This window comes from Chinchilla lanigera, unplaced genomic scaffold (genome assembly GCF_000276665.1).
Source record: "Chinchilla lanigera isolate Chin_1 unplaced genomic scaffold, ChiLan1.0 scaffold00195, whole genome shotgun sequence".
NCBI lineage: Eukaryota > Metazoa > Chordata > Mammalia > Rodentia > Chinchillidae > Chinchilla > Chinchilla lanigera.
Window position 1 is genome coordinate 279373 of NW_004955596.1, and position 23446 is coordinate 302818.

Below are 23446 nucleotides of genomic sequence, written 5' to 3' on the forward strand. Positions count from 1 at the left end.
GCTGCAACGTGAACAGCCCTGGCGGAGACACTAGCAGGCGGTGTCGGTCAGGGGAGAGCAGGTTTATTCTTTCTGCTGGGGACAAGGAGTGACCTGTGCTCTTCAGAGAAATGTCCAGCCTCGGTCACTCTCCTCCTGGGACGGTCCCATGTCCCTGTTCGAACAGAAGTCAGCGCCTCAAGGTTTGCAAGTGACCTCTTCAGTTGCAAGGCCTCCATTTCAGGTTTTGCAGTGGATGTAAGGTCCCTTCTGCTAATCGCACTTCCTGCCCACAGTCACGCTGCAGAGCTTTCCTTGAGGTCTGAAGGTTCAGGGCGCCCTCTGGGACCCTGAGAATTACAATTCTCCCAGAAAAGGCCACCTCTTAGGCAGCCCAGTGAGCCTGTCACAGAAAGGTCCTCAGTACCGAGGCCAAGAACTCCAGTCTCACAGCTTTTTCTTTTTTTCAAAGACTGCCTTGGACAGACGGCCAGCATTATCAAATCAAGAGATTTCCCACGGCAAAGCTGGAATAAGACTTCTCTGGAGAAAGCCAGAATGTGCCCCAACGCTCAGCTGCCTCCTCGCGGGGCAGTAAGTGGCTGCAGTTACAGAATGGGAGCGGTGCTGTCCAGTTTGTCACAGACCCTCCCACTCCCTGTTCCTGCCCCCGAAACTGGGGCAAAGGTCAGCTGCTGTCTGTTCCCCTGCTTGGGCCCAGCCCTCACCCACTTCACTCATGGTACCGAACAATCTAGCAAAGGGGTTCTTTTCCATTTTTGTTTAAAAGGAAACAGTCTCATTAAGTTGCCCAGCCTGGCCTCAAACTCATGTGCTCAAGCAGCCCTCCTGCCTCAGCCTCCTGAGCAGCTGGGACTAAGGTGTGTGTCACTGTGCAGAGCACAGCAGGGGCTCTCAGCCTTGGGTGTGCACCAGAGTCACCTGGAGTGCTTGTGCAGCAGATCACTGGCCTCCCCCAGTGCGGCTGACTCAGGAGTCTGGGGTGGGCAGGAGTCTGCATTGCTAATGGGTCCCCAGGAGATGCTCCTGTTCCTGCTCCTGGGCCCACACTTTGAGAGACACTAGTCTGGGTACACTGAAAAGCCAGCCTGCCTGGGTTCAGATCCAAGCTCTGCCCCTTTCCCTTGCCTACATGACCTGTAACCAGCGCCCTGACCTCTCTGGACCTCCATTTCCCCATCTGTGAAACAGAAATCCTACTGGCCACCCTCACAGGTAGGTTGTGAGCAGGAGATGACATTTACGGGGTCTCGGTGACCTCACCGTCACTCTCACTCTCACCACCTGCTTGGCCTCCATTGGTGCCTGGAACCCTGGGATCCTTTGACATTCAGGGCAGAGCTGTTTATTTGATGCCCAGCTTTGGGGGTTGGGTTTCTTCATCTTTGGGGTTGCCCAGGAAAGTGTGCTCGCATGAGAACATCACTGTCATGGTGGCCTGAGGATTTCACACAGCTGGCCTGAGGACTCCCAGGGAGTGAGAAGGATGGGGAACAGGAAGAGATCACTGTCCATTCCCATGGCAGTGAGCCTGAGTGGGGCCAGGCCCTGAGCTGGTCCCTGCTCTGTCCCCAGGAGGGAAACAGAGCCCCAACAGAGGGCATCACACAGACCCCTCGGAAGCACATCCTGCAATCCCCACTGGCAGTGCGGATGCATGTCACTGATGACCAAGGCAAATAAACAACATCTGGTCACTCGCTTGCCTACTAAGATCATCACATCTGGGAGGCAGTTGCCACCACTGGGGGCTGGCATAGAGCAGTCCTACACATTCCTGCCTTGGGGGCGGATTGCACCATCCCCAGCAAGGGGTGGCCCTGGGGGTGGCTGCTGCTTGGAGGCTCCCAGGACTGTCCAGCCTCCTGTCTCCCTCTCAGTACTGGGGTGGGGACCTAAGAGGCCTGAGTTCAGAAGAACCTGAAGGAGTGACCTCAAGGCCACACAGCCTCCTGCCAGTGCCTCCTGGGTACCCTTCGTCCCCCACACAGGACACAATATCCCCTGAGGCCTGGCTGAGCACCTCCCCTTGCCGTGCTGAGGCCACTGCCTCCTCTACTGTCCACTCGACCTTAACCAAGACCTTACCCAAAGCAGAAAACTGGCCACACGAGCCTTGCAGCCTGCCCTTCTGCATTACCATCCATCCCTCCATTGCTGATTAGACCCTCGGCACATCAGGAAAGTTGGATTTAATCAAGGGATAAAATGCCACTAAGGCTGGACCAACAGCTTGTCTCAAGAGGTTGTAGCTCCCTTTTGCTTTGCATAGCAGCCTTGGGTAATCCTGATGGAGTGTTACTCTAAGGTTCACTGTTGGCCAGGAGATGGACAGATGTGGATCTGCACCCTGATTATACCTCTACACTCACCCTGCCCCCATGTAAGCCAAGTTCTAGAAAGGATCCCAGCAGGTCTGTCCCGCAGTGGCTCAGCAGGCCCTCCTCTACCTCCCCAAGCCTCGGTGTATGGAGTAGCAGGAGAACCCCACATGTGCAGACTCATGAGATATTCAGAAACAATTAGGGAGATCCTCAGGGCCTCCCAAACTGTAATTTGCACACAAAGGGCCCAGGGACCTTGGGTTTAAAGGTAGATGTTGATGGGAAAGGTCTGAGGGGGCCAAGAGTCTTTCTAGCAAGATCTGGAGAGGCTGACAGGACCTCAGAACCCATGTGAGAAGCAAGGACAGGGAATCTTTGTTACTATTGCTTCAGGGCTGAGGAAGCCAAGCTCAAGACCAAGTTTGAGTGGTGGAACTTGACTAGAACCCATGGCCAGTGGCCCCCAGCTCTATCTACACTGCCCCAGGCTTCATCTTGCAACTTGATGATGGTGGGTGGGGAGGGACAGTAGGGTGCTATCTGAAAGAGGCCACCCAACTCCATGCACCACTCATAAAAGGGGCATGTCCCCAGTGGCCTGAGCTGGAGACAGTCCTGCTGACAGGGAAGGCTGGTTGGACCCATGTGTGCCCCAAGACAAAGGAAGGTGTGCAGTGACAGATGCAACCATCGCTAAAGGATTCAAGTGTCCTAGTGGCTTTTGTTTGTTTGTTTTGTCTTTTTGAGACAGGGTCTCTCTATGCAGTTCAGGCTGGCCTTGAACTAACTTTGTAACCTAGGCTGGTATAAAACTCAAAACAAGGGAGGGAAGGTGAAGCCCGTGGTCCAAACCTCGGAGGCCCTGAGAGGGCTGGGGAGGAAAAGAACTCCAGGACCCCAAGACCGGTGGAAGAACTGTCTACAGGAAGCTGACAGCCCATGATTCCTAACACTAAGCTTCCAAGAAAGGGCCCAGCATGCCAGCCCTGTCCCATTACAGTCCTACTTTGCTGCTGTGAGCAGAGCTCAGCACCAGAAGTTAGAACCCAATTCCTGCCCCTGCTCAGCCTTATGCATGACCTCTGGTAGAAACCTGTCCCCCCATGCCTCAGTTTCCTCATCTGAAAAACAAAGGCTTGGCCTTGATAGGGGGCTTTAGAGCTGTGTGGCTGAGAATAATGTGAAAGGTAATGTGGGGCAGGAGCTCAATTAATAAAGCAGCAAAGAGCTGAGCAGCTGCGACTGAGGCCAAGCTTGTGCCTGGACCCCTTGGCCTATTTGCTTCACAGGGCCTGGGGTATCCTCCAAAATGCCCAGTGCTGATGGCAGGAGGAGAAGAGGTGCAGGATTTGGAGCAGTCAGGATCACTAGCTCTGGAGGTGGCAGTCTGGGCTCACATCCAGCCTAACCTCTCTGACCCTCATTTTCCCTTTCTGCAAACTAGGACTGATAACATCCTCAAACATTGTTGTTATATTCAGAGCACTGCTGGGTGTGGCAGGTCCCAGAACAGTCAGGCGGGTGGCAGGTGCACTACAATGGGACAGCTGTGAGCATCTGTGGAGCTCACAGATGAATCACTCTGTCACAGAAACCACGGAGGTGGCTGACATTAACTCCTCTGACCAACAAGGAAGCTGAGGCACAGAGAAGGAAAGTAAGTTGCCCAGGCTCACACAGTTCCATGTGGCAAGCAGGGGTGCCAAGCAAGCCAGGCTCAGCAACTGGCAGTTATTATTAATATATTAAGTTCTGGAGAGAACCCAGATCCCTGAATAGTGCAGACCTAAGCACCATCCTTCATGAAATGAAAAGCTTTGGAATAGACTAGCCCCCAGCACTGAGGAAGCCTGAACACCTGGGGTATGAGCACCTGAAAGGTGCCAGATAGATGTAGCTGGCCAGAGCAGCTCTCAGAGCCATGCCAGACGCTCCCATCCAGCACCCTGACACAAAGGTTCCCATGGTGCCAGAGAGTTGGGGATGCAGATGAACCTCCTGCCATCCCAGGCACAGAAGGAGCATCTCGAGGCTCCTATTCTGGCTCTTCCTGTCCACACAGGGTCTCCGCCCTCAAACCCTAGTACCAGAGAGAGGTCCCTAGATGCAGACTCTTATCCAGTTCTGTGTGTCCTCAGTCAGTACTTCCTGAGCCTCACTTTCTCCATTTGTCAAGTGAATGGCTGAACTCATTATTTCTAAGTGCCCGGTGTTGATCCATCCATTCATCCCTCTCTCTCTCTCACTAATATTTCATGAGTGTCTACTATGCACCAGGCTTTTTTCAGGACTGCAAGTATAATAAGGGTAAAATAAGAAGCAAAAACCTCTCACTTGCTTTTGATGTATTAAAATTAAGAGGCAAATCACAGCTCTGCAGGAACATTTAGAAAGACACACGGAGATGTCAACTTCCCTGGAGTTTTGTCTGGTTCACTAATGACCCTGCAGGACCTGTAAAGCACCTACTATATACTGGGTGTCCCCTGCAAATGTTTGCTGAATGAATGAATCAACAGGACTTATTTTACTACTCCAAGATATATGCCTAAGGATGGAAACAAGTCCTCCCATTCCACCAAACCATGTTCTAAAAAGAGCTACCTCATGAGACTAAAACTGGAGCCAGATACCCATCCTGGTTATGGGCAGGGGCTCAGCTACCTTTGCTGTCTTCTATCCCTTCTACTCTGCCTCCCCAGCCCATCTAAACCAGTCTGAAGCACAGTTAAAGAGAATTGTCCGACCAGCTCTAGGGCAGGGCAGCGTACATCTCCAACTCTCTCACCAGGAGTGCGCAGTGTGTGGAAGGGACCCGAGGGACAGCGGAAGGGACACATCATTCACTGATTGACAACACTTGTTACCTGCCCTGTCTGCTGAGAATGAGGTGCACTGCCACCTGTTGGCCAGTCTCCTGTCGCAGCCCAACGAGCACTGAAAGGAATCAAATTACAGATTTCCACTCAAAGGATCAGGAGTTTCCGGGCATCCCACGCCCGGAGGGCACAGATGGAAGCACAGGAACATGTGGACCCAGCCCCTTTTCTTGTGTGGCCGGTGATGGGCCTGAGTTTCCCAACACTGGGAGTTTCGGAGGTCACAGGAAAATGAGTGTCAGCTTTGTCCTCAGAGGGCCATGGTCACCGAGGGTCAGGCTTGTGGCTGTGAGAGCAGGGGCGGGAGCACTGTTGAGTTTGGTCATCGGTATCATGAGAATTAACAGGCAAATGGCCCAGGTGCCATGCAGCACGGAGCAGGTGAGAGGCAGCTCTGTTACTCGTCCTAACTTTAAAGGGACCTCACCCTAGACTCCCACAGACATCTGCCCATGGCCTTCCCCACCCAGGCCCAGCCACTGCTCCCTCCCCCTGCTGTGAGTTGGAGTCTTGCCCCCTTGACCTGTTCCTGCCTATGATCTTCACACACCTCTCAGGCAGTGTGCTGGTTCCCTCTGGTGGCAGTTTTTAAGCTGCCCCAAACTGGTGTGACACCGAGGCCCTGTTTAGGTGGCTCCCTAAGTCACTTTCAAGTTGAGACTAGGTTGTGAGTCAGTGCCATTTGCCAACTCAGATCCCCCAGACAAACTGCCCAGCACCAGGAAATGAGGACCTGTAGTATTGTATTAAGTTGTTTAAAACCCAACACAGATCTACAAGGCTGGGGCAACACGTACTCCATTTTCATGGATGAGAAAACTGAAGCTCAAAGAAGTGAAGGCATTGACCCAAACATGCACAGCAAAGAGCTATGTAGGATGTGACCAGGATCTCAGCTCCTACTGTTGGGGCCAAGGCTGCCTGGTGGCCTGTGGCCTCTCCCTTGTAACTCCTGCCTGGGAGCTGTTAAAAGCTGAGATCTTCCATTTAAAGCTATAACTGGCTTAAGGCCCAAGGACCACCAGGGATGGTCCCCAAACTGTCTCCAAGGGCAGACAAGACAAAGGTCACAGAAATCATATGTGGCAGGAGGAAGAGAGGAGACAACTGAGACCCACAGCAGTCACGTTAGCTGGGGACTCGGGACATTTGTGTGTGGGTTCTACACCCAGAGCAGCAGTCCCCAGACCTTCCACACGCTCTGCTTTGCACATGAAGGTCTTCAGTGTGTGTTCTGTGACAGGGCTGTGGGTGCAGGAGAGTGAGATGATCCACAGCTTCAGTGGTTCAGCCAGGTGGCCTCTGCCGAGGGGAGCAAGAAGCCCAAACCAAATACCGTACACACACATCATCATCATTTTGTCCTCCTTACAAAAGCTGGATGCGGTGGTGCACACTTGTAATCTCAACACTCTGGGAAGCTGAGGCAGGAGGATTGAAAGTTCCATCCCAATCTGGCTAATTTAGCAACTCAGTGAGACAGTGTCAAAAAAAAGAAAACTATAAAAGGATTGGGGATGCGACACAGTGTAGCCCTCGGTTCAACCCCCAGTCCACACACATAAAAAAGTTCTTGTAAGAGAGACCTGAATTCTCCCTCCTGCAAAGGCTGCCTTTCCTGTGAAGGATTTTCCCCAGTCCTTCACGGAGGCCCAATGTAGATGCCACCTCTGCCTCCCTCCTTCCTGCTGTCAGCACAGTCTGCTGACCAACGTTGTCACCAGAGCCAGTCCTTCAGGCTCAGTCTCTGGTGGAGGTGGAGGCCCCAGGGCAGAGAGTTTTAGAACAGGGGCTCCCTGCTGACACAGGGGACCTTGGCTTGAGCAAAGTCCTCCCAAGGGTCCAGGGCGCCTCCAGCCTGGGCTCAGGTTCCTGCTCCCCTCGGCAGAGGCCGCCTGGCTGAACCACTGAAGCTGCGGATCATCTCACTCTCCTGCACCCACAGCCCTGTCACAACATGCACTGAGGACCTTCGTGTGCAAAGTAGAGCATGTGGAAGGTCGGGGACTGCTGCCCTGGGTGTGGAACCCACACACAAATGTCCCAAGTCCCCAACTAATGTGACTGCCGTGGGTCTCAGGTGTCTCCTCTCTTCCTCCTGCCACATATGATTTCTGTGACCTCCTGTCTTGTCTGCCCTTGGAGACAGCTTTTTGACACGATCAAAACTCAGACCATAAGAGAGAGCCATCTCTTCTCCCCCAAGTAAAGCCAATGGGTTTGGTGCATCAACAGTGTCATGTGTGACTTCTATTCTCCAAAGGACACACAAAGCTACTAGGGTGATGTCAGTCTGAAGAAAAAACTTTCAGAATAAAAAAGAAAGAAGGAAGGCAAAATATAAATATATATATGAATAGCTTTGATAACTGTATTGCTGACACCTGATGGTGTATTGCAATGAACAGTTAATGCTTACATTTTTTTTATGTTCTGATTGATTGTGCATGCTTGTGTCTGGTGGTCTGAGCAACTGATTTGAAGGTAACAATATGCACTGGAATTACAATGATGAACTTCTACCATCTTGTCTAGTGAAACTCTGTATTACCTCTAATGTTTTATCAAATAATTGTTTTCTTATTCTCTTTAATGGTTTGAGCAGTCTTTCATTCTTTCATCTGGTACTCTGAGCAGTGTAGTTGAGGATAGCGATATGTAATGTAACAACCACTGTTGATTCCTATTATTTTGTCTTGAGACCCTGTATCACTTTGAATGTTCTTGCTTTGACTTGTTTATGTTTGTGATACTGGTATGCTGCTACTGTTCTATTTTTTTTGTTGTTGTTTGTTTGTTTGTTTCTCATTTATTACACTCTGTAAAATTAAAAAAAAAAAAAGAATACTTTCCATGCCAAAACCCCTGGATGGATATGTAGGTAATGGAAAGAAGCCCTATAAAGTGACAAAGAAAATTCAGGAAATTCAATAAAAAGTGAGCAAAGTAAAAATAAAGTTAAATTTTAAAAACCATGTAAAAGGGACCGGGGATATAGCTCAGTGGCACAAGTGCCTGCCTGGCAAGCGCAAGGTCTTGAGTTCGATTCCCAGTAAAAAAAAAAAAAAAAGCCATGTAAAAATAAGTTACAAACTAAATAAAAATAATTAACAAACAATTCTAAAATAAAATAGTATTTAAAAACAAATTAAATAATTAAATAAAAATTAAAGAAAAACAAAAATTAAAATTAAAATATATTTGTAAATTATATTAGTTGCATTTAAATTAATAAAAATTAAAACTTTAAAAATAACATTAATATGTTTAAGTAAAGTAAGAATTTGAAACTTAAAAATAAGTGAAATAGATGTTTAAGAGTAAAATATGAAAAATCAACCACTTGTAACTATTTAAAAAATAAAGACAGAAAAGTCAAATCAGATCCACACATAAGAGCGGGTCTGGCCAGACTGATGTTGACCTGTGCTGTGGACTTGCTTCAAAGCCTAGGGAGGGGCAAGGAGGATGGTAAAGTGTATCCCAAACATCAAACATGTCCCAAACATGTCCATCCGCCTGGGTGTTTGCAGCCTGCTGCCACGGCAGGCAGGACGTCAAGCCCCACACGGCTCTACCCTCAAACAGCTGTCACATTTGCAAGGAGCCCAAACCAAATACTGTACACACACATCATCATCATTCTCACTGCAATCCTTTGAGACTCACTTTCATAAAGGAGTGAAGAGAGGCTCAGAGAGGGTGGATCTCTGTGCCAGTTTCACACCACATAGGACACTCTATGCTCAGAATCTGCGCTCCTCAGAAGAACCTTCTTTGACAAGTCAGGTCAGTTGAGGACACTCACAGAGTTGGGCCATGTGAGACATCAGACTTGAGTGTTCTGTATACTAAAGAAGCTAATCTCCTATGACGAAGGAGCATTATTATTAATTGAGCACCTAGTGCCTCCTAGGTGGGTTTACACATATAGTCCTTTTGACCTTTAGGACATCTGTGTGATGCAGGTGGTATCACTGGTCTTTTTATCCTGATAAACAACCTTGACATCCAGGACTGAAATACTGTCACCCAAGTATAGAAGTAGCAGACCTGGGAGTTGAGCCCAGGCCTGTCACAACCCAGATCCCACCCTCCCTGCCTGGCATCAGACACCACCACTTTGCTGCAGGGCTGTGGGGAAAGTGGAGGATTCTGGAGAAATGGTATGGTGTCCTCATGTGGTCCAGGTTCCAGGCAAGTGTGGGAATGCCTTTCTTTTGACGTAGTGATGGAGAGTCAGTGAGCTGTAATGGGCATCAGCACCCCCACCCTGGGCCACAGAGAGGGACCCATGAATCATGTGACTTTAACCATCGCAGGGCAAGGTGGCAGCTGGCAGGGGGCAGCAGTGCCCAGGAGGACCAGACTCAGCTATCCAGAACCAGGAGCGAGAATATGCCCTGGCTCCCCAAGAGGGACAGGGCAGTCTGGCTCCCCGAGAGGGCCGGGGGACTTGTGTGTCCTGGACAGGCTAACTTACTCAGGGCCGAGGAAGACCCGGGGGTACATCCCACTCTCTCCCCACCCTGACTGTGTTCTGGGCAAGCTGAGTCTCCTCATTGAGCACAGAAGGCCTCTTCTGTGGAAAATAGGGAGAAGAATAGGATAAGGCCACCTCGGGGCATAATGTGAATGAACTAGGAGGAAACCTGATGTGACATTGTGGCTCTGGCTCCAGGCTTTGGAGTCAAATGTCTGGACTTAAATTCTGATTTTGCCAAACTCATCCCATTAAATTATTAGACTGAAACATGAAATTGCTAATATTTGGCTGTTTTTGACCTAAAAAGATGGCAAGTTCGTGTACTTCAACTAATGTTTCCTCTGAATCAGCCTTCCTCTCCTGTAGGCCACGGAGGGCAGCCACGGCCGCCAGAGGGGACTTGGGTGAAGATCAAGATCAGCGGGGCACGTGATGTCCGGCACACATGGGCTGCTCAGGGTATCTCATGCAGGATGACGTGAAGCCCTGATGGAGCAGCCCACCTTCTAGGAGCTAAAACTCATGCCTTTGCGAAGGACGTGGGCACCAGAGTCGGGATGTCGAAGCTGGGCTTCTGAACATGTCTGGCTGCTCCCCGAGGCAGCTTCCTGTGGCACCTGGTGCTCTAGGGCAAAACCCCCTGAACTCACCTCCCCACTCCCTGCCTAGCACTGTGTGACCCACTGGGCCTCAGTCCTCTTGTCTGGAACATGGGGACCCTTCCACTTTTATGGGGACCTGCATCTTACACTCATAAGGACCTGAGCTGAGTGTAGGACATAGGCACAGCTGAGGGAGCGGCAGCCATACTTGAAGACATTCGTGAGAAATACATTTCTGTAGCAGTGCACGAACAGCACACACGCGTCCACACCCATATGCACATGCTCACTCACAAACATCCACATAGTGTGCACATACATCCTCACACATATTTGCATGCACACTCACTCATTCATACACAGTCACATGTACATCAAACTGAAATACGTGTCTCAAAATAGTAGTCATTCTTCACACTTGCAGTGCACTCTGACGTCTTCTGAAACAGAGGCTGCAAACCTTAGCCTGTGACTATTTTTGCAGGCCTCTAAGAACAGCAGGACATGCCACAGATCCTATGTGGCCCACAAAGCCTGAAATCTTTACTCTTTGACCTTTTACAAAAATAAATAAATAAACACTTTGCTACCAGTGTGTGGTGGCACACATCTGTAATCCTAGCACTCTGGAAGGCTGAAGCAGGCAGATTGCAAGTTTGAGCCCAGCCTGAACCACTTACTGATTTAGTGAGACCCTGATTCAAAAAAGAGGCTAGGGAGGTAGCTCAGTGCAAAACACTCCTTCCTATTCCTATTTCATCCTCCTCTATTTCTATTTCTGTTTCTAATGCTATGCCACGCTATGCTATACTATTCTAATTCCATTCCATCCTATTCCATTCCACTCTACTCCACACCATTCCATTCCAAAATGCTGGCTGCAACTTAGTAAATACAATCCCCTCACCAGCTGATGGGTTGAAAATCTCAGCTTGTATTAATGTGAATTTCAGTGTTCCCACTGATGGATGGATGGATGAACAGACTTTACCCATGAGACACTTCAGCCGGCAGTGCCCCTCGTCAAGTTCCTCGAGGCTGTGCTGAAGGGTGGTGGGTCCTAGTTCTGACCTTCTCATTGAGGGAAGTAGCAACACGGCCCCCATACCGCCTGTCCTTTTCTCAACACCTGGCCCAGGGCCTGGCCCAGAGCAGAGGCACAAGCAATATTTCTTCATGATGGTGGCAGCAGGTAAATGGCACCCAAGGCCACCATGACGCGATTCCAGCTGTCTGCAGCAGGACGTCTACTTCCTCTGGCCGCACGATCCCTTGGCCCCTCCCAACCGGCCAGGTACCCCCTCTCCCCATGGGACCCACCCTGCTGCCATGTCTGCCAGACAAAATTCTGACCCTGCCCCGTAATGGGCTTTTCTCAGATAACCTCCACCTTGGGTCCAGGCTGTGACCCCAACTCCCGAGCAGGATTCATTCCTAGTTCTAGGAACAGGTTATGGAGCCTCCAGAGCTCTACACCTCATCCTACCTTAGCTACTGTGAGTTCCTGGGCAGGTCACTGCCCCTGTCTGAGCCTGGGTTCCCTGTCTGGGAATGGGGGGGACCCAAGGCAGCGACAGTGAGGACTCACATCCCATGTGCAGTGTTCCCACCATGTAACCAGCTCTCGTCTCTCTGTGGCCTCCAAGGTCTCCAGAGACTGGGCACACATAGGAGCTGGATGGCTTCCCCTCACAGGAGAGGGAGGCAGATTTCCCACAGTGGTAGCACTATCCGCTTTTTGTCTGGGTTGACTTCAGAACAGAGGGACAGGGAGAGCAAGCAGGACTCAGGTGACTGACTTGTCACATGCCCTGTGTTGAACACTCTGTTTTCCACTTCCTAGCTGGCCCCTATTTTACAGAGAAGGGCACAGTGATAACCCCCTTATGCATGACTCCACCCCATGGGAATCTGTGGTCCCCTTCAGCACTGCCTCACTCATTCTACTCTATCACTGGTCAAGACCTGGCTCTACCTGGATGCAATCATTCAAGGACACTGCTAACCTACAGACAAGAAATCCAGATCCTCATCAGCCCCTCCTCTGCCTTCAGGCACCTGCTGGCTGGATGTGAGCTCCTATCTGTGCATGGACAGTGCTGCCAGCACAACGGCACACTTCACATACGAGTGTTACCTGTGCACTGGACTGTGAGCTGCCACTCATGCTTCATGACAAAGAAACAGAAGCTCAGAAGGGACAAGGCTTGCTGGGGATCACACAGCAAGCTAGAGGCAGAGGTGGGATCTAACTCCTCCTCTCAGCCCCAGCACAGCCCTCTCTGGCCCAAGAGAGGAAGCAGCCAGATCCTTATGGAGCCCTGCTGTGTGCCTTGGCAGCTTCTCTGGGAGACTGAGGTGAATCTTCCCAGCTGCCCAAAGACGTAGCACAATGGCACCCATTTCACAGACAGAAAACTATGGGTCAGAGAGGCCAACACCTGCCTGAAACCACATACACAGGCCAAGAGAGGGCTCTAAATTTGGACCTGGGCTACAGGGTGCTTCTTTCCGCCCTTGCTTCTCCACATCTAGAACCTAAAGCTGGTGCTCCTCCCCAGCAGGGCAGAGTCACGTCTCATAAATGAAGCTTTGCCTCATTCCCCAGATGAAGGCCCAGATCCGGGAGTAGGGAATGCAAGCCAGAGCTCTGCACTTCACCCCATGGTCCCACTGCCTGGACACCCCAGCATGTCTGAGGAGAAATGTCCCATCTGGTTCTTATTCATTTATGCTTAATTAATCAAAATGTTGTTTTGTAAGAGACACTTGAGATCCAAGAATCTTTCTCAAATCTTTTCTTTCATTCTTGCCTTAGAAACAAAAAAAATTCGGTTTCATCAAATAAAAAAATAAAATAAAATAAAACCACTGCGACGCTGGAGCCCTGGGAAACACAAGTCTATGAGAGCCAGGCCCCATCCCATGGGCTCAGCCCAGGCAGATTCCTCCTGACCCTGCAGATCTGGCCAAAGACTCAGCCAAAGACAAGGTGCTGGGGTCTCCCTTCACACTGCCGCCCCTCAAGGGCAGGCCACATCTGCTCCTGCCAAAGTTAGATGAGAAGGTCAAAGCTGGTAGAACCCTTGGGAATTTTGTGTAGGAGTTTCCAAGCAGATGCCTTCCTAGAAACAGCCTCTGATTCACGACAAGTCTGAGGAGAGTTGTATTCCACTCTATCACTTCGCATGCTCTGGTGAGCCCTGCAAGCATGCACTGCTCAATCCGACACATGCCAAATCTATTCAGCTAAGAAGACTACGGACTTCCTTGTGGAACACGCTATACGAAGGGTTTGTGTAGCCTCCACACACCTCCAGTACCAATGGGGAAACTGAGATTGGGCAGGGGAAGGGAGGAGATCCACTCACCCAAGGTCACACAGTACCACTGGTGTAGGAGAGAGACAGAAATGCAAGACTCTTTCCACCACACATGGCAAATCAACAGAGCCATAAGCCTCTCTCTGAAGATGCCCATGTCCTGAGGAGGAGATTAGATACCAGGAGGGAATACCAAGAGCTCCTCATCAAACTGGGGAATGGAAGGAGGACAGGGAATAAGGACAGGCACTTTTCATATCTTTTCCTCCACCTTCTCTTTTTAGAACTGAGAAGCATCTTGAAGACCTAGCCTAGCTCCTCACCATATGGGAAATTGAGGCTCTGAGGAGGGAAGAACAAAACAGCTTGGGAGATGTCTCTGCATCGTACCAGACAGACTGGGATTCCAGCCTGCTTTGCTACTCACCTGCTGTGCAGTCTCAGACAAGTTGGTTCCTATCTCTGAACCTGTGACCCTCTTCCCTCTGGTAGGCTCTTGTAAGTAACCAATGACACAACGGACAAGAAACATTTACCACACATACAGACTCATTTAGCTTTACCCATTGTCTTCCAGATGAGTTGGAGGTTTAAGATTATTATTCCTATTTTAAAGATGAGTCAATGAGGAGAACACTTTTTAAATCTGCTTCAGAACTGAGAAATATCTTAGAGGTTTTTTGAAAGACCTTAGATGGGATAAGAGCAGCAAAGTGACTGCCCCACGGTCACTTAGCTGGTAACTCAGGAAGTGGGGATTTGAACTCAGGGAGGCCAGCTCTAGAGCCAGTGCTCTGAACACTGCACACCGTGTTCAGGGGAACAAAGCCCCTTCAGAGAGGAGTGCTCTCAGAGGCCCCAAGACCTGAAGACACCTGGGGCCACCTAGAGCCCTCTGTCATTGTTCCCTTAGCGCAGCCCATGGAGCTGCAGTCCCAGGGCCATATTGCTGCCCCACTCCACCCAACCTCCCAGCCCTCTCTGCCTCCTGCTGTTTTCCCAGACTGAGCCTGTCCAGCTAGGGCTTTGCACTGGAAAGGGCCAGACGCCCCCAGAGGTCAGGCTGTTCTCTCTCCCTGTTTCCCATTCAGCCTTGCTCAGACCAAAATGACAGCCAGAAAGACAGAAATCTTCCACCTACCTGTTGGATAACTTAGCCATCTACCTGTCTAGGCCTCAGGTCCCCTGCTTTATAAAATAGGTCCCTGGTGAGAAGGTAGTGGAGATGAGATGAGAAAGTGCAGGGCACCGTGGCCAGCCTTTGGCCACTGATTCTCAGACAGGCAGCCCCTGGGAAGGGGCTCATGGCTGCATGCTTTCCTCAGGGACACAGGCTCTGGCATCTCACCCTGCACAGCAGCCCAAAGCCACTGCCAGAGAATCTTCTGACTGTCATAGTAAGGAACAGTGGTACAGGACTCTGAAGGGAGCGTGCGCAGGGTCCCTGGTACATAATGAGTCTGAACCTTGCTTCACCTTGCTAGGTCCCGGGGAAAAACCGAGGCTCTTGGAACAGTCAGACTTCTTCCGGGTTCTCCCAAGAATAAGTGAACTTGAACTTAGGTCTCTGGGTGGGCTCACCAGAGAGGGGTCCAGCTCACCTTCCAGGAATCAACACTGAGTTGGGGCAGTGACCCGCTCGAAGTGGGATATCTGGACTCCAGATCAGGGCTCTTGATGTCACCTCCTGGCTCAGCATGAATGTTTGGGATGGTCCCTAAGCCACCAACTCTGTCTCCTAATCCCAGGCTGGCTGTTGAAACTTCTGTGTCTGAACAGAAGTGCTCATTGCTGTTTCTATGGAGACCTGGGGCTATCAGAGAGCCCTGGAGTGCTTCCCTACTTGGAGAGCCTCCCTGGTCCAGCTTGCCCCATGGCTGTCTTACTGGATGCCCTGGAGCCTCAGTCTCCCCATCTGTAAGGTAGGTTCTATGTTTATCTGGAGAAGCCAAGGGGCCAGGCATAAAGAAACAAGCCCATGTCCCAAGACCCAGGGCCAGTTGTGCCCACAGCTCCCACTCGGCCACCCTGTTGCGAGCCCCACACGGTACCTTGCTTCTTCCTTCGGTGCAAGGCAAGCATGTCCACCGTGTGGGCGACGAGCAGCAGCAGGCACAGTGGCGCCCGCATCTGGGCAGCGTGGTCCCAGCAAGGGCCTGCGGGGATCCCGAGCGCCCGAGGGCGGCTCGGGGCTGATCGGGTGCGCCCGGTGCATCCGCGGAGCGCGGGTCGGTGCGGCCGCCGGGAGCCCCGTCAGCCCGGGCCTCGGCCAGGTCGAGCGAGGGCAGGGGCGGCGCTGGGCACGGCCTGGGGGCGGAGTCGGCGCGGGGGCTGCGCGTTAACCCGCGCGGGGCTGGCTCTGAAGGGAGTTGCCTCCGAAGGGGGTTGCCGGCCGGGTCCCCAGCTCCATCTGTCCTCCTTGGCCGGCTTGTGCCTGTCCAGCCCTGCAGCACCCAGGTGCGGAGTCCGCGGCCCCAGAACAGGGGCGCGCACGCGGGTTCAAGCAAGTGGGCACTAGGAGAGCCTCTTCGCAGCACCCCGGCCCCTCCTGTGGTTTTCTGTCTCTGCCCCATCCCCGCTTTCCCCTGGCTCCTAAAGACAGCTTCTGGCTACTCTTCGGTCCTGTCTGCCTCGTGTGCGCCTTTACTGTCTCCTCCCCCGCCCATCCTTTGTGGCCCGCGCCTTTATTACCTGCCACCTTCTTCTCTCTTCCAGGTCAGGGTCTCACTCTGTCTCCACCCAGTTCCCCTGCTCCCGCTTCCCTCCGAGGTTCCCTTTGCTCCATCTCCATCTCTCCTGCAGGACCGCCCCCCCCCCACACACACACACACACACGGCCGTGTATCTCTGTGCTTTCTCTTTCTTTCCAGAAGGTCCTGAGTCCATGCTGGCCAATGACCCTGACACTTCCTGCTGCAGCCTGGCGGGAGCCCCTGCTCTTTGATTCAAAGTGTCCAGCACTTCATAAATTCGCTTGTGACAGGAGTGGGGACCTGGACTGTGTTTCCTCCAAACTTATCACCAAAACTGGGAGCATCTGGTTCCATTTTAACCCTTTCAGAGTCAAATCAATCCTCCAACTCAACTCTGTCTCTTGTTCATCTACCCACCAAAACTAGTACTCATGATGGCAGCTCTGGGTTTTGAGGCCTATGTGCTTAGCATTCACTTTTCACTGATTATAAACTTCAAAATGACTCGGAGTTTCTAATCTGATTAGCCACACTTTTCGGGAGGAGAAAAGAGTTCAGAGAGACCAAGCAGCTTGCTCAGAACCGCACAGAAGGTCAGCAGTCTATTGAGTCCCTCCCTCCCCCTGGAGACTCAAGGGAAAGTGGAGCCTTGGAAGCCTGGAGGAGCTTACCCTGGACACTGTCTTGCTGAACAGGTGTCCTTTCCTTCTTTCTACATGTGTGGCCTGATCCAAAAGAGAAGGAAGACGTTTGCTGGTGCCTCCTCCAGGACCTCTCCCAGTGCAGTGGGGATACTTGAGGGATTCAGGGGACAAAGAGACACAGCAAGGGGCAGACAACAGGGATCTTGGTGGAATGTCACAGCCATGACACTTCAATCCATCCCATTTCACAGATGGGGCCACCAAGGCTTCAGGACTATGGGCCCTAAATTAGGTAGCCCATTGAGGCTAAGACAGAGCTAAGATGGGGGTCTATGCATCCCCGCATACGCTTTACCATACCCTACCTGGCCCTCCAGTTCTGACATCCCAGATCCCAGGCATCCCCCTGCCTCACACTTCTCTCCTTGCAGTATTTCACGGGCTCCTTGGAACTCTTGAGCGTTTCCTGTCGTGGCTTCTCCATGAGGTGGTGGTCTATTTTAGGATGACCAACTGTCTAGGTTTGCTGAGGATGGAATGGTTTCCTGAGGTGCAGTGTTATCTCACGTAGCTTGATACAAACTCTACCACAGTCCAGTTACTTAAAAGTGCCACCACCACAGGACTCCTGTGTAGTACCTACATTGCGCCCTTTATGGCTCCACTCTCCCTCTCCCTGTCTAACTCTAACCCCTAGCAACTACTCCTCTGTTCCCCGTCCCCCTTCTCCAGAACCCTAGCATGCCCTCCTCCTTTCCTGATTACCAGGCCAGGCCCAGAACTTGCTCTGGGCAAATCTCTTTGTCAGAGCTCTGATCATATAGAGTGATAACTACGGATGTCTCTGTCCTCTCTCTAAACTGTCAATATTTTCAAGCCAGAGACTTGGTCATAGCTCATGCTCAGTATGTTTTGTAGAATGAATGAATGAATGACTGTGTGAGTGAATGAATTCTCCAGCACAAGAATCTCCCTGCCTAGACATGGAATACAAGTCCTTGGAGAAATGAGGTGATTCCAGAACATCAAGTCCTACCCACCACCCCTAGCGCTGAAGCCTCCAAATCCAGAGGGGGCAGCTTCCATGTGAGCCAGACCAGGGGGAGCCCTGTGCATCATGAGTCCTGCTGAGGCCAGGGCTACTCTGCAGCAATACAGCTCTGCAGGGTACAACCCTCACCTGTCCTCTGAGCTCTTTCCCACCCCTACCCCGCTCCCCTCTCTGCTCTGGACTTCCTCTTATTTCCTAGACTTTGGTTCCATGTTTTCCCCAAGGCTTTGGTGTTCCCGCTCCCTGGAAATTCCTTCCCCAGATGCCTGTAGAATTGTTCTCCTTACCACCTGGGCCTGCATCAGCCTCCAAAGTGGCTTGCCTCATTGTAATGGCCGGCCTGTGAGTTCCATGGGGCCGCAATCTTCGGTTTTATCCCTGGGTGCCTGACACATACAGTAATTACTAAATATCTGTGGAATGAATAAAAGAATGAATGACTGAGCACTCACTTGTCTCCTCAGGCTCTTCCTGCTCTCATGGGCTGTATTTCCTTTTGTTCAGTGGCACTGATGGGAGTTTGTGTTCTGTGAAATTTCTTCCATTTTTTCCAAAATCTGATTTCTAGCATTCTAAGGCCCAGACCTCAGGGCACTTTCTCTTTGGAGCCCTCAGAGGATCTTGGGGCCTCTGTAGCTATGGGGGGCTGTGTGGGCATGTTAGCCTGTCATCCAGCTCCCATCCCCAATACAGGTACCCAGAGAAGTCGTTGAGGCTGCTGATGCTGATGGCGTGCCCAGGAGTTGCACAGCCCACTGCCATTGAGTAAGGAACCAGTAGGCATTGTCATGGATAGACAAAGACAGAGGGGCAAGACTCACAGGAGTGCTCGCAGCACATGTTCCTCATGAGAAAATCCTCCTCTGTACGAGAGCTGGACTCAGTTTCCTCCAGCTGGTACTCTACCCTCCTGGAGGGAGTAGCTCTGCATTGTCCATGATTTCACTTTCCATGATTGCAGCCTACCACAGTTGACAGCAGTCTGAAAATGTTAAATGGAAAATTCCAGAAACAAGCAACTCATAAGTTTTAAATTGTGCACCATTCTTAGTAGTGTGATGAAATCTCACACTACCCACTTCATGCTGCCCTCAGTGTGAATCATCCCTTTTCCCAGCATATCCACACACTGTACATATCACCTGCCCTGTAGTCATTTAGCTGACTGGGTTATTACATCCACTGCTGCTGTATTGCAGTGATTATATTCAAGTCACCCTTGTTTTACTTAATTATAGCCCCAAAGTGCAAGAATAGTGATGCTGGCAATTTGAATATGCCAAAAAGAAGCCATGAAGTACTTCCTTTAAGTAAAAAGGAAGAGACCACATTCACATAACTTTTATTACAGAATACTGTTATGACTGTTATTATTAATCTGTTACTATGCCTAATTTATAAATTAAACTTTATCATAAATTTTATCATAGGTATGTATATATAGTCAATTTTTTTTTATATCAGTGGTGTTGAAGAAGAGAAGGGGCAGGATTTATGGAAGGTAGGAGTTTGTCCACCCATATCCTATTGGCCAGAACTGATTTACATGGCCACACCTACCTTCAAGAGTAACTGGGAATTGTAGTCTAGCTATGTGCTAAACTGTATACAATAAGCCAAAGTTTGGTAAACACATGGTCCATCAGCCACATTGGGCCACCTTCATTTCTTGTCCCGGTGATCCAGTAGCTTCCTTCTGTATCTGCTGTGGCCCCTGCACAAGCTCTTCTTCCTAAGCAGCCAGAGGACATGGATTTCTAACAGATGAACCCTAAACTCCTCCTCCCAGAAATGCATGATGGGCTTGCTAGGATGACCAACTGTCTAGGTTTGCTGAGGATGGAATGGTTTCCTGAGGTGCAGTGTTATCTCACGTAGCTTGATACAAACTCTACCACAGTCCAGTTACTTAAAAGTGCCACCACCACAGGACTCCTGTGTAGTACCTACATTGCGCCCTTTATGGCTCCACTCTCCCTCTCCCTTTCTAACCCTAACTCCTAGCAACTACTCATCTGTTCTCCATCTCTATAATTATGTTGCTATACAAATATTATGGAGTGGAATTGTGCAGTACATATCCTTTTGAGATTGGTTTTCTTAACTCAGCATAATTTCCTTGAGAGTCATTCCATGTTTTGCATGCATTTGTAGTTAGTTGCTTCTTATTGCTGAGTAGTCTTCCATGGTATGGATACATCATAGTCTGTTTAGTCATTCACCCATTGAAGGGTATTTAGGTAATTTCCAATGATTGGTTATTAAGAATACAGCTACCACATCCCCATGTGTATAGATTTTTGTATGTCCTGTTTGGTGATGCATGTGCGTCTTTTCCAAATTTTAAATTAGATTTTTTTTATTTTACTGTTGTATTTTGAGAGTTGTTTATATATCTTAGATACATGCCTTTTGTTGAATATGTGATTTGCAAATTTTCTCTTGCTCTGTAATTTGTCTTTTCATCCTCTTACCAGAGTATTTCACAGAGCACAGTGTTTAATTTTGATGAAATCTACTTTAGCAAATTTTCCTTTTTATGGATCATGACTTTGGTGTCCAAGTTCTAGTCCTAAATTTCAAAGGTTTTTGCTTATTTTTTGTAAAAGTTATATAATTTTACATTTGAGTCAGTGCTTCATTTTGAATTAATTTTGTGTAAGTATGAGGTTTAAGTCAAGGTTCATTTTTTTGCCTATGAATTTTCAGTTGCTCCAGTGTGATTTGATACAGAAGCCATCCTACCTCATTGAGTTGCTTTTACCCCTTTGTCAGAAATTAATTGGGCATATTTGTGTGGATCTATTTTGGGATTATTTAATATTTTCTGTGGACTGTGTATCTTCCTGTTTGCCAATACCGCACTTTCTTGATTATTGCAGCTATATAATAAACCTTGAAGTTGATTAAAACAAGCCCTCTCATTTCATTTTTATTTTTTGAAATTATTTTAGCTTTTATAATTTATTTGACTTTACATACAAATTTTATAATTATCTTGTTTATATCTACAAAAATATTGCAGGGAATTTGGTCAGAATTGCATTAAGCACATATCAGAATTTGGGGAGAAGTGACATCTTTACTAATTGAGTCTTCCAATCCATAAACATAGCATGTCTCCTCATTTATGTGCATCTTCTTTGATTTTTCTAAAATGAGGCTTTCATCATTTTCAGCATACATCCTACAGACTTTCTTAAATTTAGATCAAAACATTTCCTTCCTTTTCCTTCTCTCAGCAATTGTAAATGTCATTGTAATTTTCATTTCACTATCCACATGTTCATTGCTAGTACACAGAAACTCGATGATTGTTATGTGTTGATCTTGTATCCTGTCATTTTGCTGAACTCACTTATTGCTTCTAGGAGTATTTTGCAAATTTGGGGGCAGTCTTCTACATAGGCAATTATGTTATTTGCAAATATGGACAAAGCTCTATTTCTTTCTTCCTGATCTTTGTGACTTTTATTCTTTTTTCTACCTTTTTGAACTGGCTAGAACTATGCTGAATCAGAGAAAGAGAACAGACAGCCTTGCTTTGTTTCCAGTCTTTGTGGGAATCATGCAGTCTTCAGCATTAAGTATGATGTTACCTGTAGGGTTTTTGTAGATTCTTTTTTTCCCGTTTTCATTTTAAAGAGAATAAAAAATTTTAAAGAAATAAAAACTATACAGAATTTCAAAACAAAATGATAAGAAATTAATAATTGTTGTTGTATTGCATATTGTTATTTTCAAAGTAGTTGTTCAGATTACCGGATATAGGTGTGTCAAACTGATCAAACAATGAAGCATTAACTTCCTTTCAACAAACCAGTAGAAATTCGTAGTATAATTATCTTAGCTATCTTGTGTATATATATTTTTCCCTTTCTTCTTTCTTTTCTCCTTTCCCCCACCCCAGTTGTTCTTTCCTTTTGAGAAGTTTCTTTCCCTTTCACAATATCTATTGTATCTTTCAGATTTTGTTTACTGTTTCAGTTTCTTACAAGTAAGGAGACAATATGATGTTTACACATGTGGGTCTGATTTATTTCATTTATGGGTACGGTCTCTAGTTGTGTTCATTTACCTATAAAAGCTTTGAGTTTATCTTTCTTTATAGCTGAGAAATATTCCATCGTATAAAAATACCACATTTTTCTTATCCACTCCCCAGTTGATGGGCATTTGGGTTGTTTCCAACATTTAGCTATAACAAATTACACGGCTATAAACATGGGTGCACATATATTGCTGTGATATGATGTTTTCAATTCTAGAAAAATACCCAGAAGAGGAATAGCTGGGTTGAATGGGACCTCTAATCCTAGTTTTGTGAGGAATCGCTACAGTGATTTCCACAGTGGATGTAGCAGTCTACATTCCCACCAACAATGGAAAAGTGTTCCTTTTTCCCCACAGCCCCACTAGCATTTGTTGTTGGTTGACTTCTTGATGATAGCCATTCTTTCTGGGGTGAGATGGAATCTCAGTGTTGTTTCAATTTGCATTTCTCAAATGACCAAAGATGTTGAACATTTTTTTCATATATTTATTTGCCATTTGCATTTCTTCATCTGAGATGTGTGTATTCATCTCAGATGCCCATTTTTGGATTGGGTCTTTGAATTGTAGGGGCCTGATTTTTTAAAATTCTTTATATGCTCTAAATAGAAGTCTTTTGTCTGAGGTATTGTTGGCTAAACTTTTTTTCCCAATTCATGGGTTTTCTTTTTACTCTCTTGGCGGTTTCTTTTGATGTGCAAAAACTGTTCAAGAGGATGAGATCCTAGTTGTTGACTTTTTGAAGTATTTCTCATGTAGTTTGGTTTTTTGATGAGGCTTTTAGAAAATAGAAAGATATTCCTTGCTCATGGATAAGAAGAATGAACATTGTGAAAATGGCTGTACTCGCAAAACTGTTATACAGATTCAACGCAATCCCAATCAAACTACCGTTAGTGTACCTCACAAATCTAGAGAAAACATTCCAAAAATTCATCTGGAACCAAAAGAGACCTAGAATAGCAAAAGCAATCCTAGGCACAAAGGCAAGGCAGAAGGCATCACAACCCCTGACTTGAAATTATACTACAAAGCTACTGTGATAAAATCAGAATGGTACTGGCCAAAAAAAAAGAAAAAGAAAAAACAGACCTGATGATCAATGAAATGGATTAGAAGAAAGATAACCTCTTTAATAAATGGCCCTGGAAAAACTGTTTCTCTACATGCTGAAGACTAAAACTAGACCCATGTCTACCACCATGCACTAAACTAAAGCCAAAATGGATCAACCATCTAAATATTAAAACAGGAGCACTAAATCTACTGCAAGAGAAAGTAGGTAGAAATCTTGTAGATTCTCTTTACCAAGTCGAGGAAGTCCATTTTTGTTACTATGTTTCTAATAGCTTTTTTTAACAATTGATTATCAGTTTATTAAAACAGTTGCC

The 23446-nt window shown here is 48.2% G+C and overlaps 1 protein-coding gene across 1 annotated transcript in view; it reads right to left on the bottom strand.

Moving 5' to 3' along the window:
* The window catches only part of Rspo4 (R-spondin 4), a 30002-nt gene extending 14091 nt beyond the window's left edge, over positions 1 to 15911 (bottom strand). The window contains exon 1 of the mRNA XM_005414687.2: positions 15666 to 15911. Within this exon, the coding sequence (XP_005414744.1) occupies positions 15666 to 15744 (79 nt within the window). The 5' untranslated portion in view covers positions 15745 to 15911. The remainder of the gene's footprint in view (positions 1 to 15665) is intronic.
* Between the last annotated feature and the right edge of the window lie 7535 nt (positions 15912 to 23446).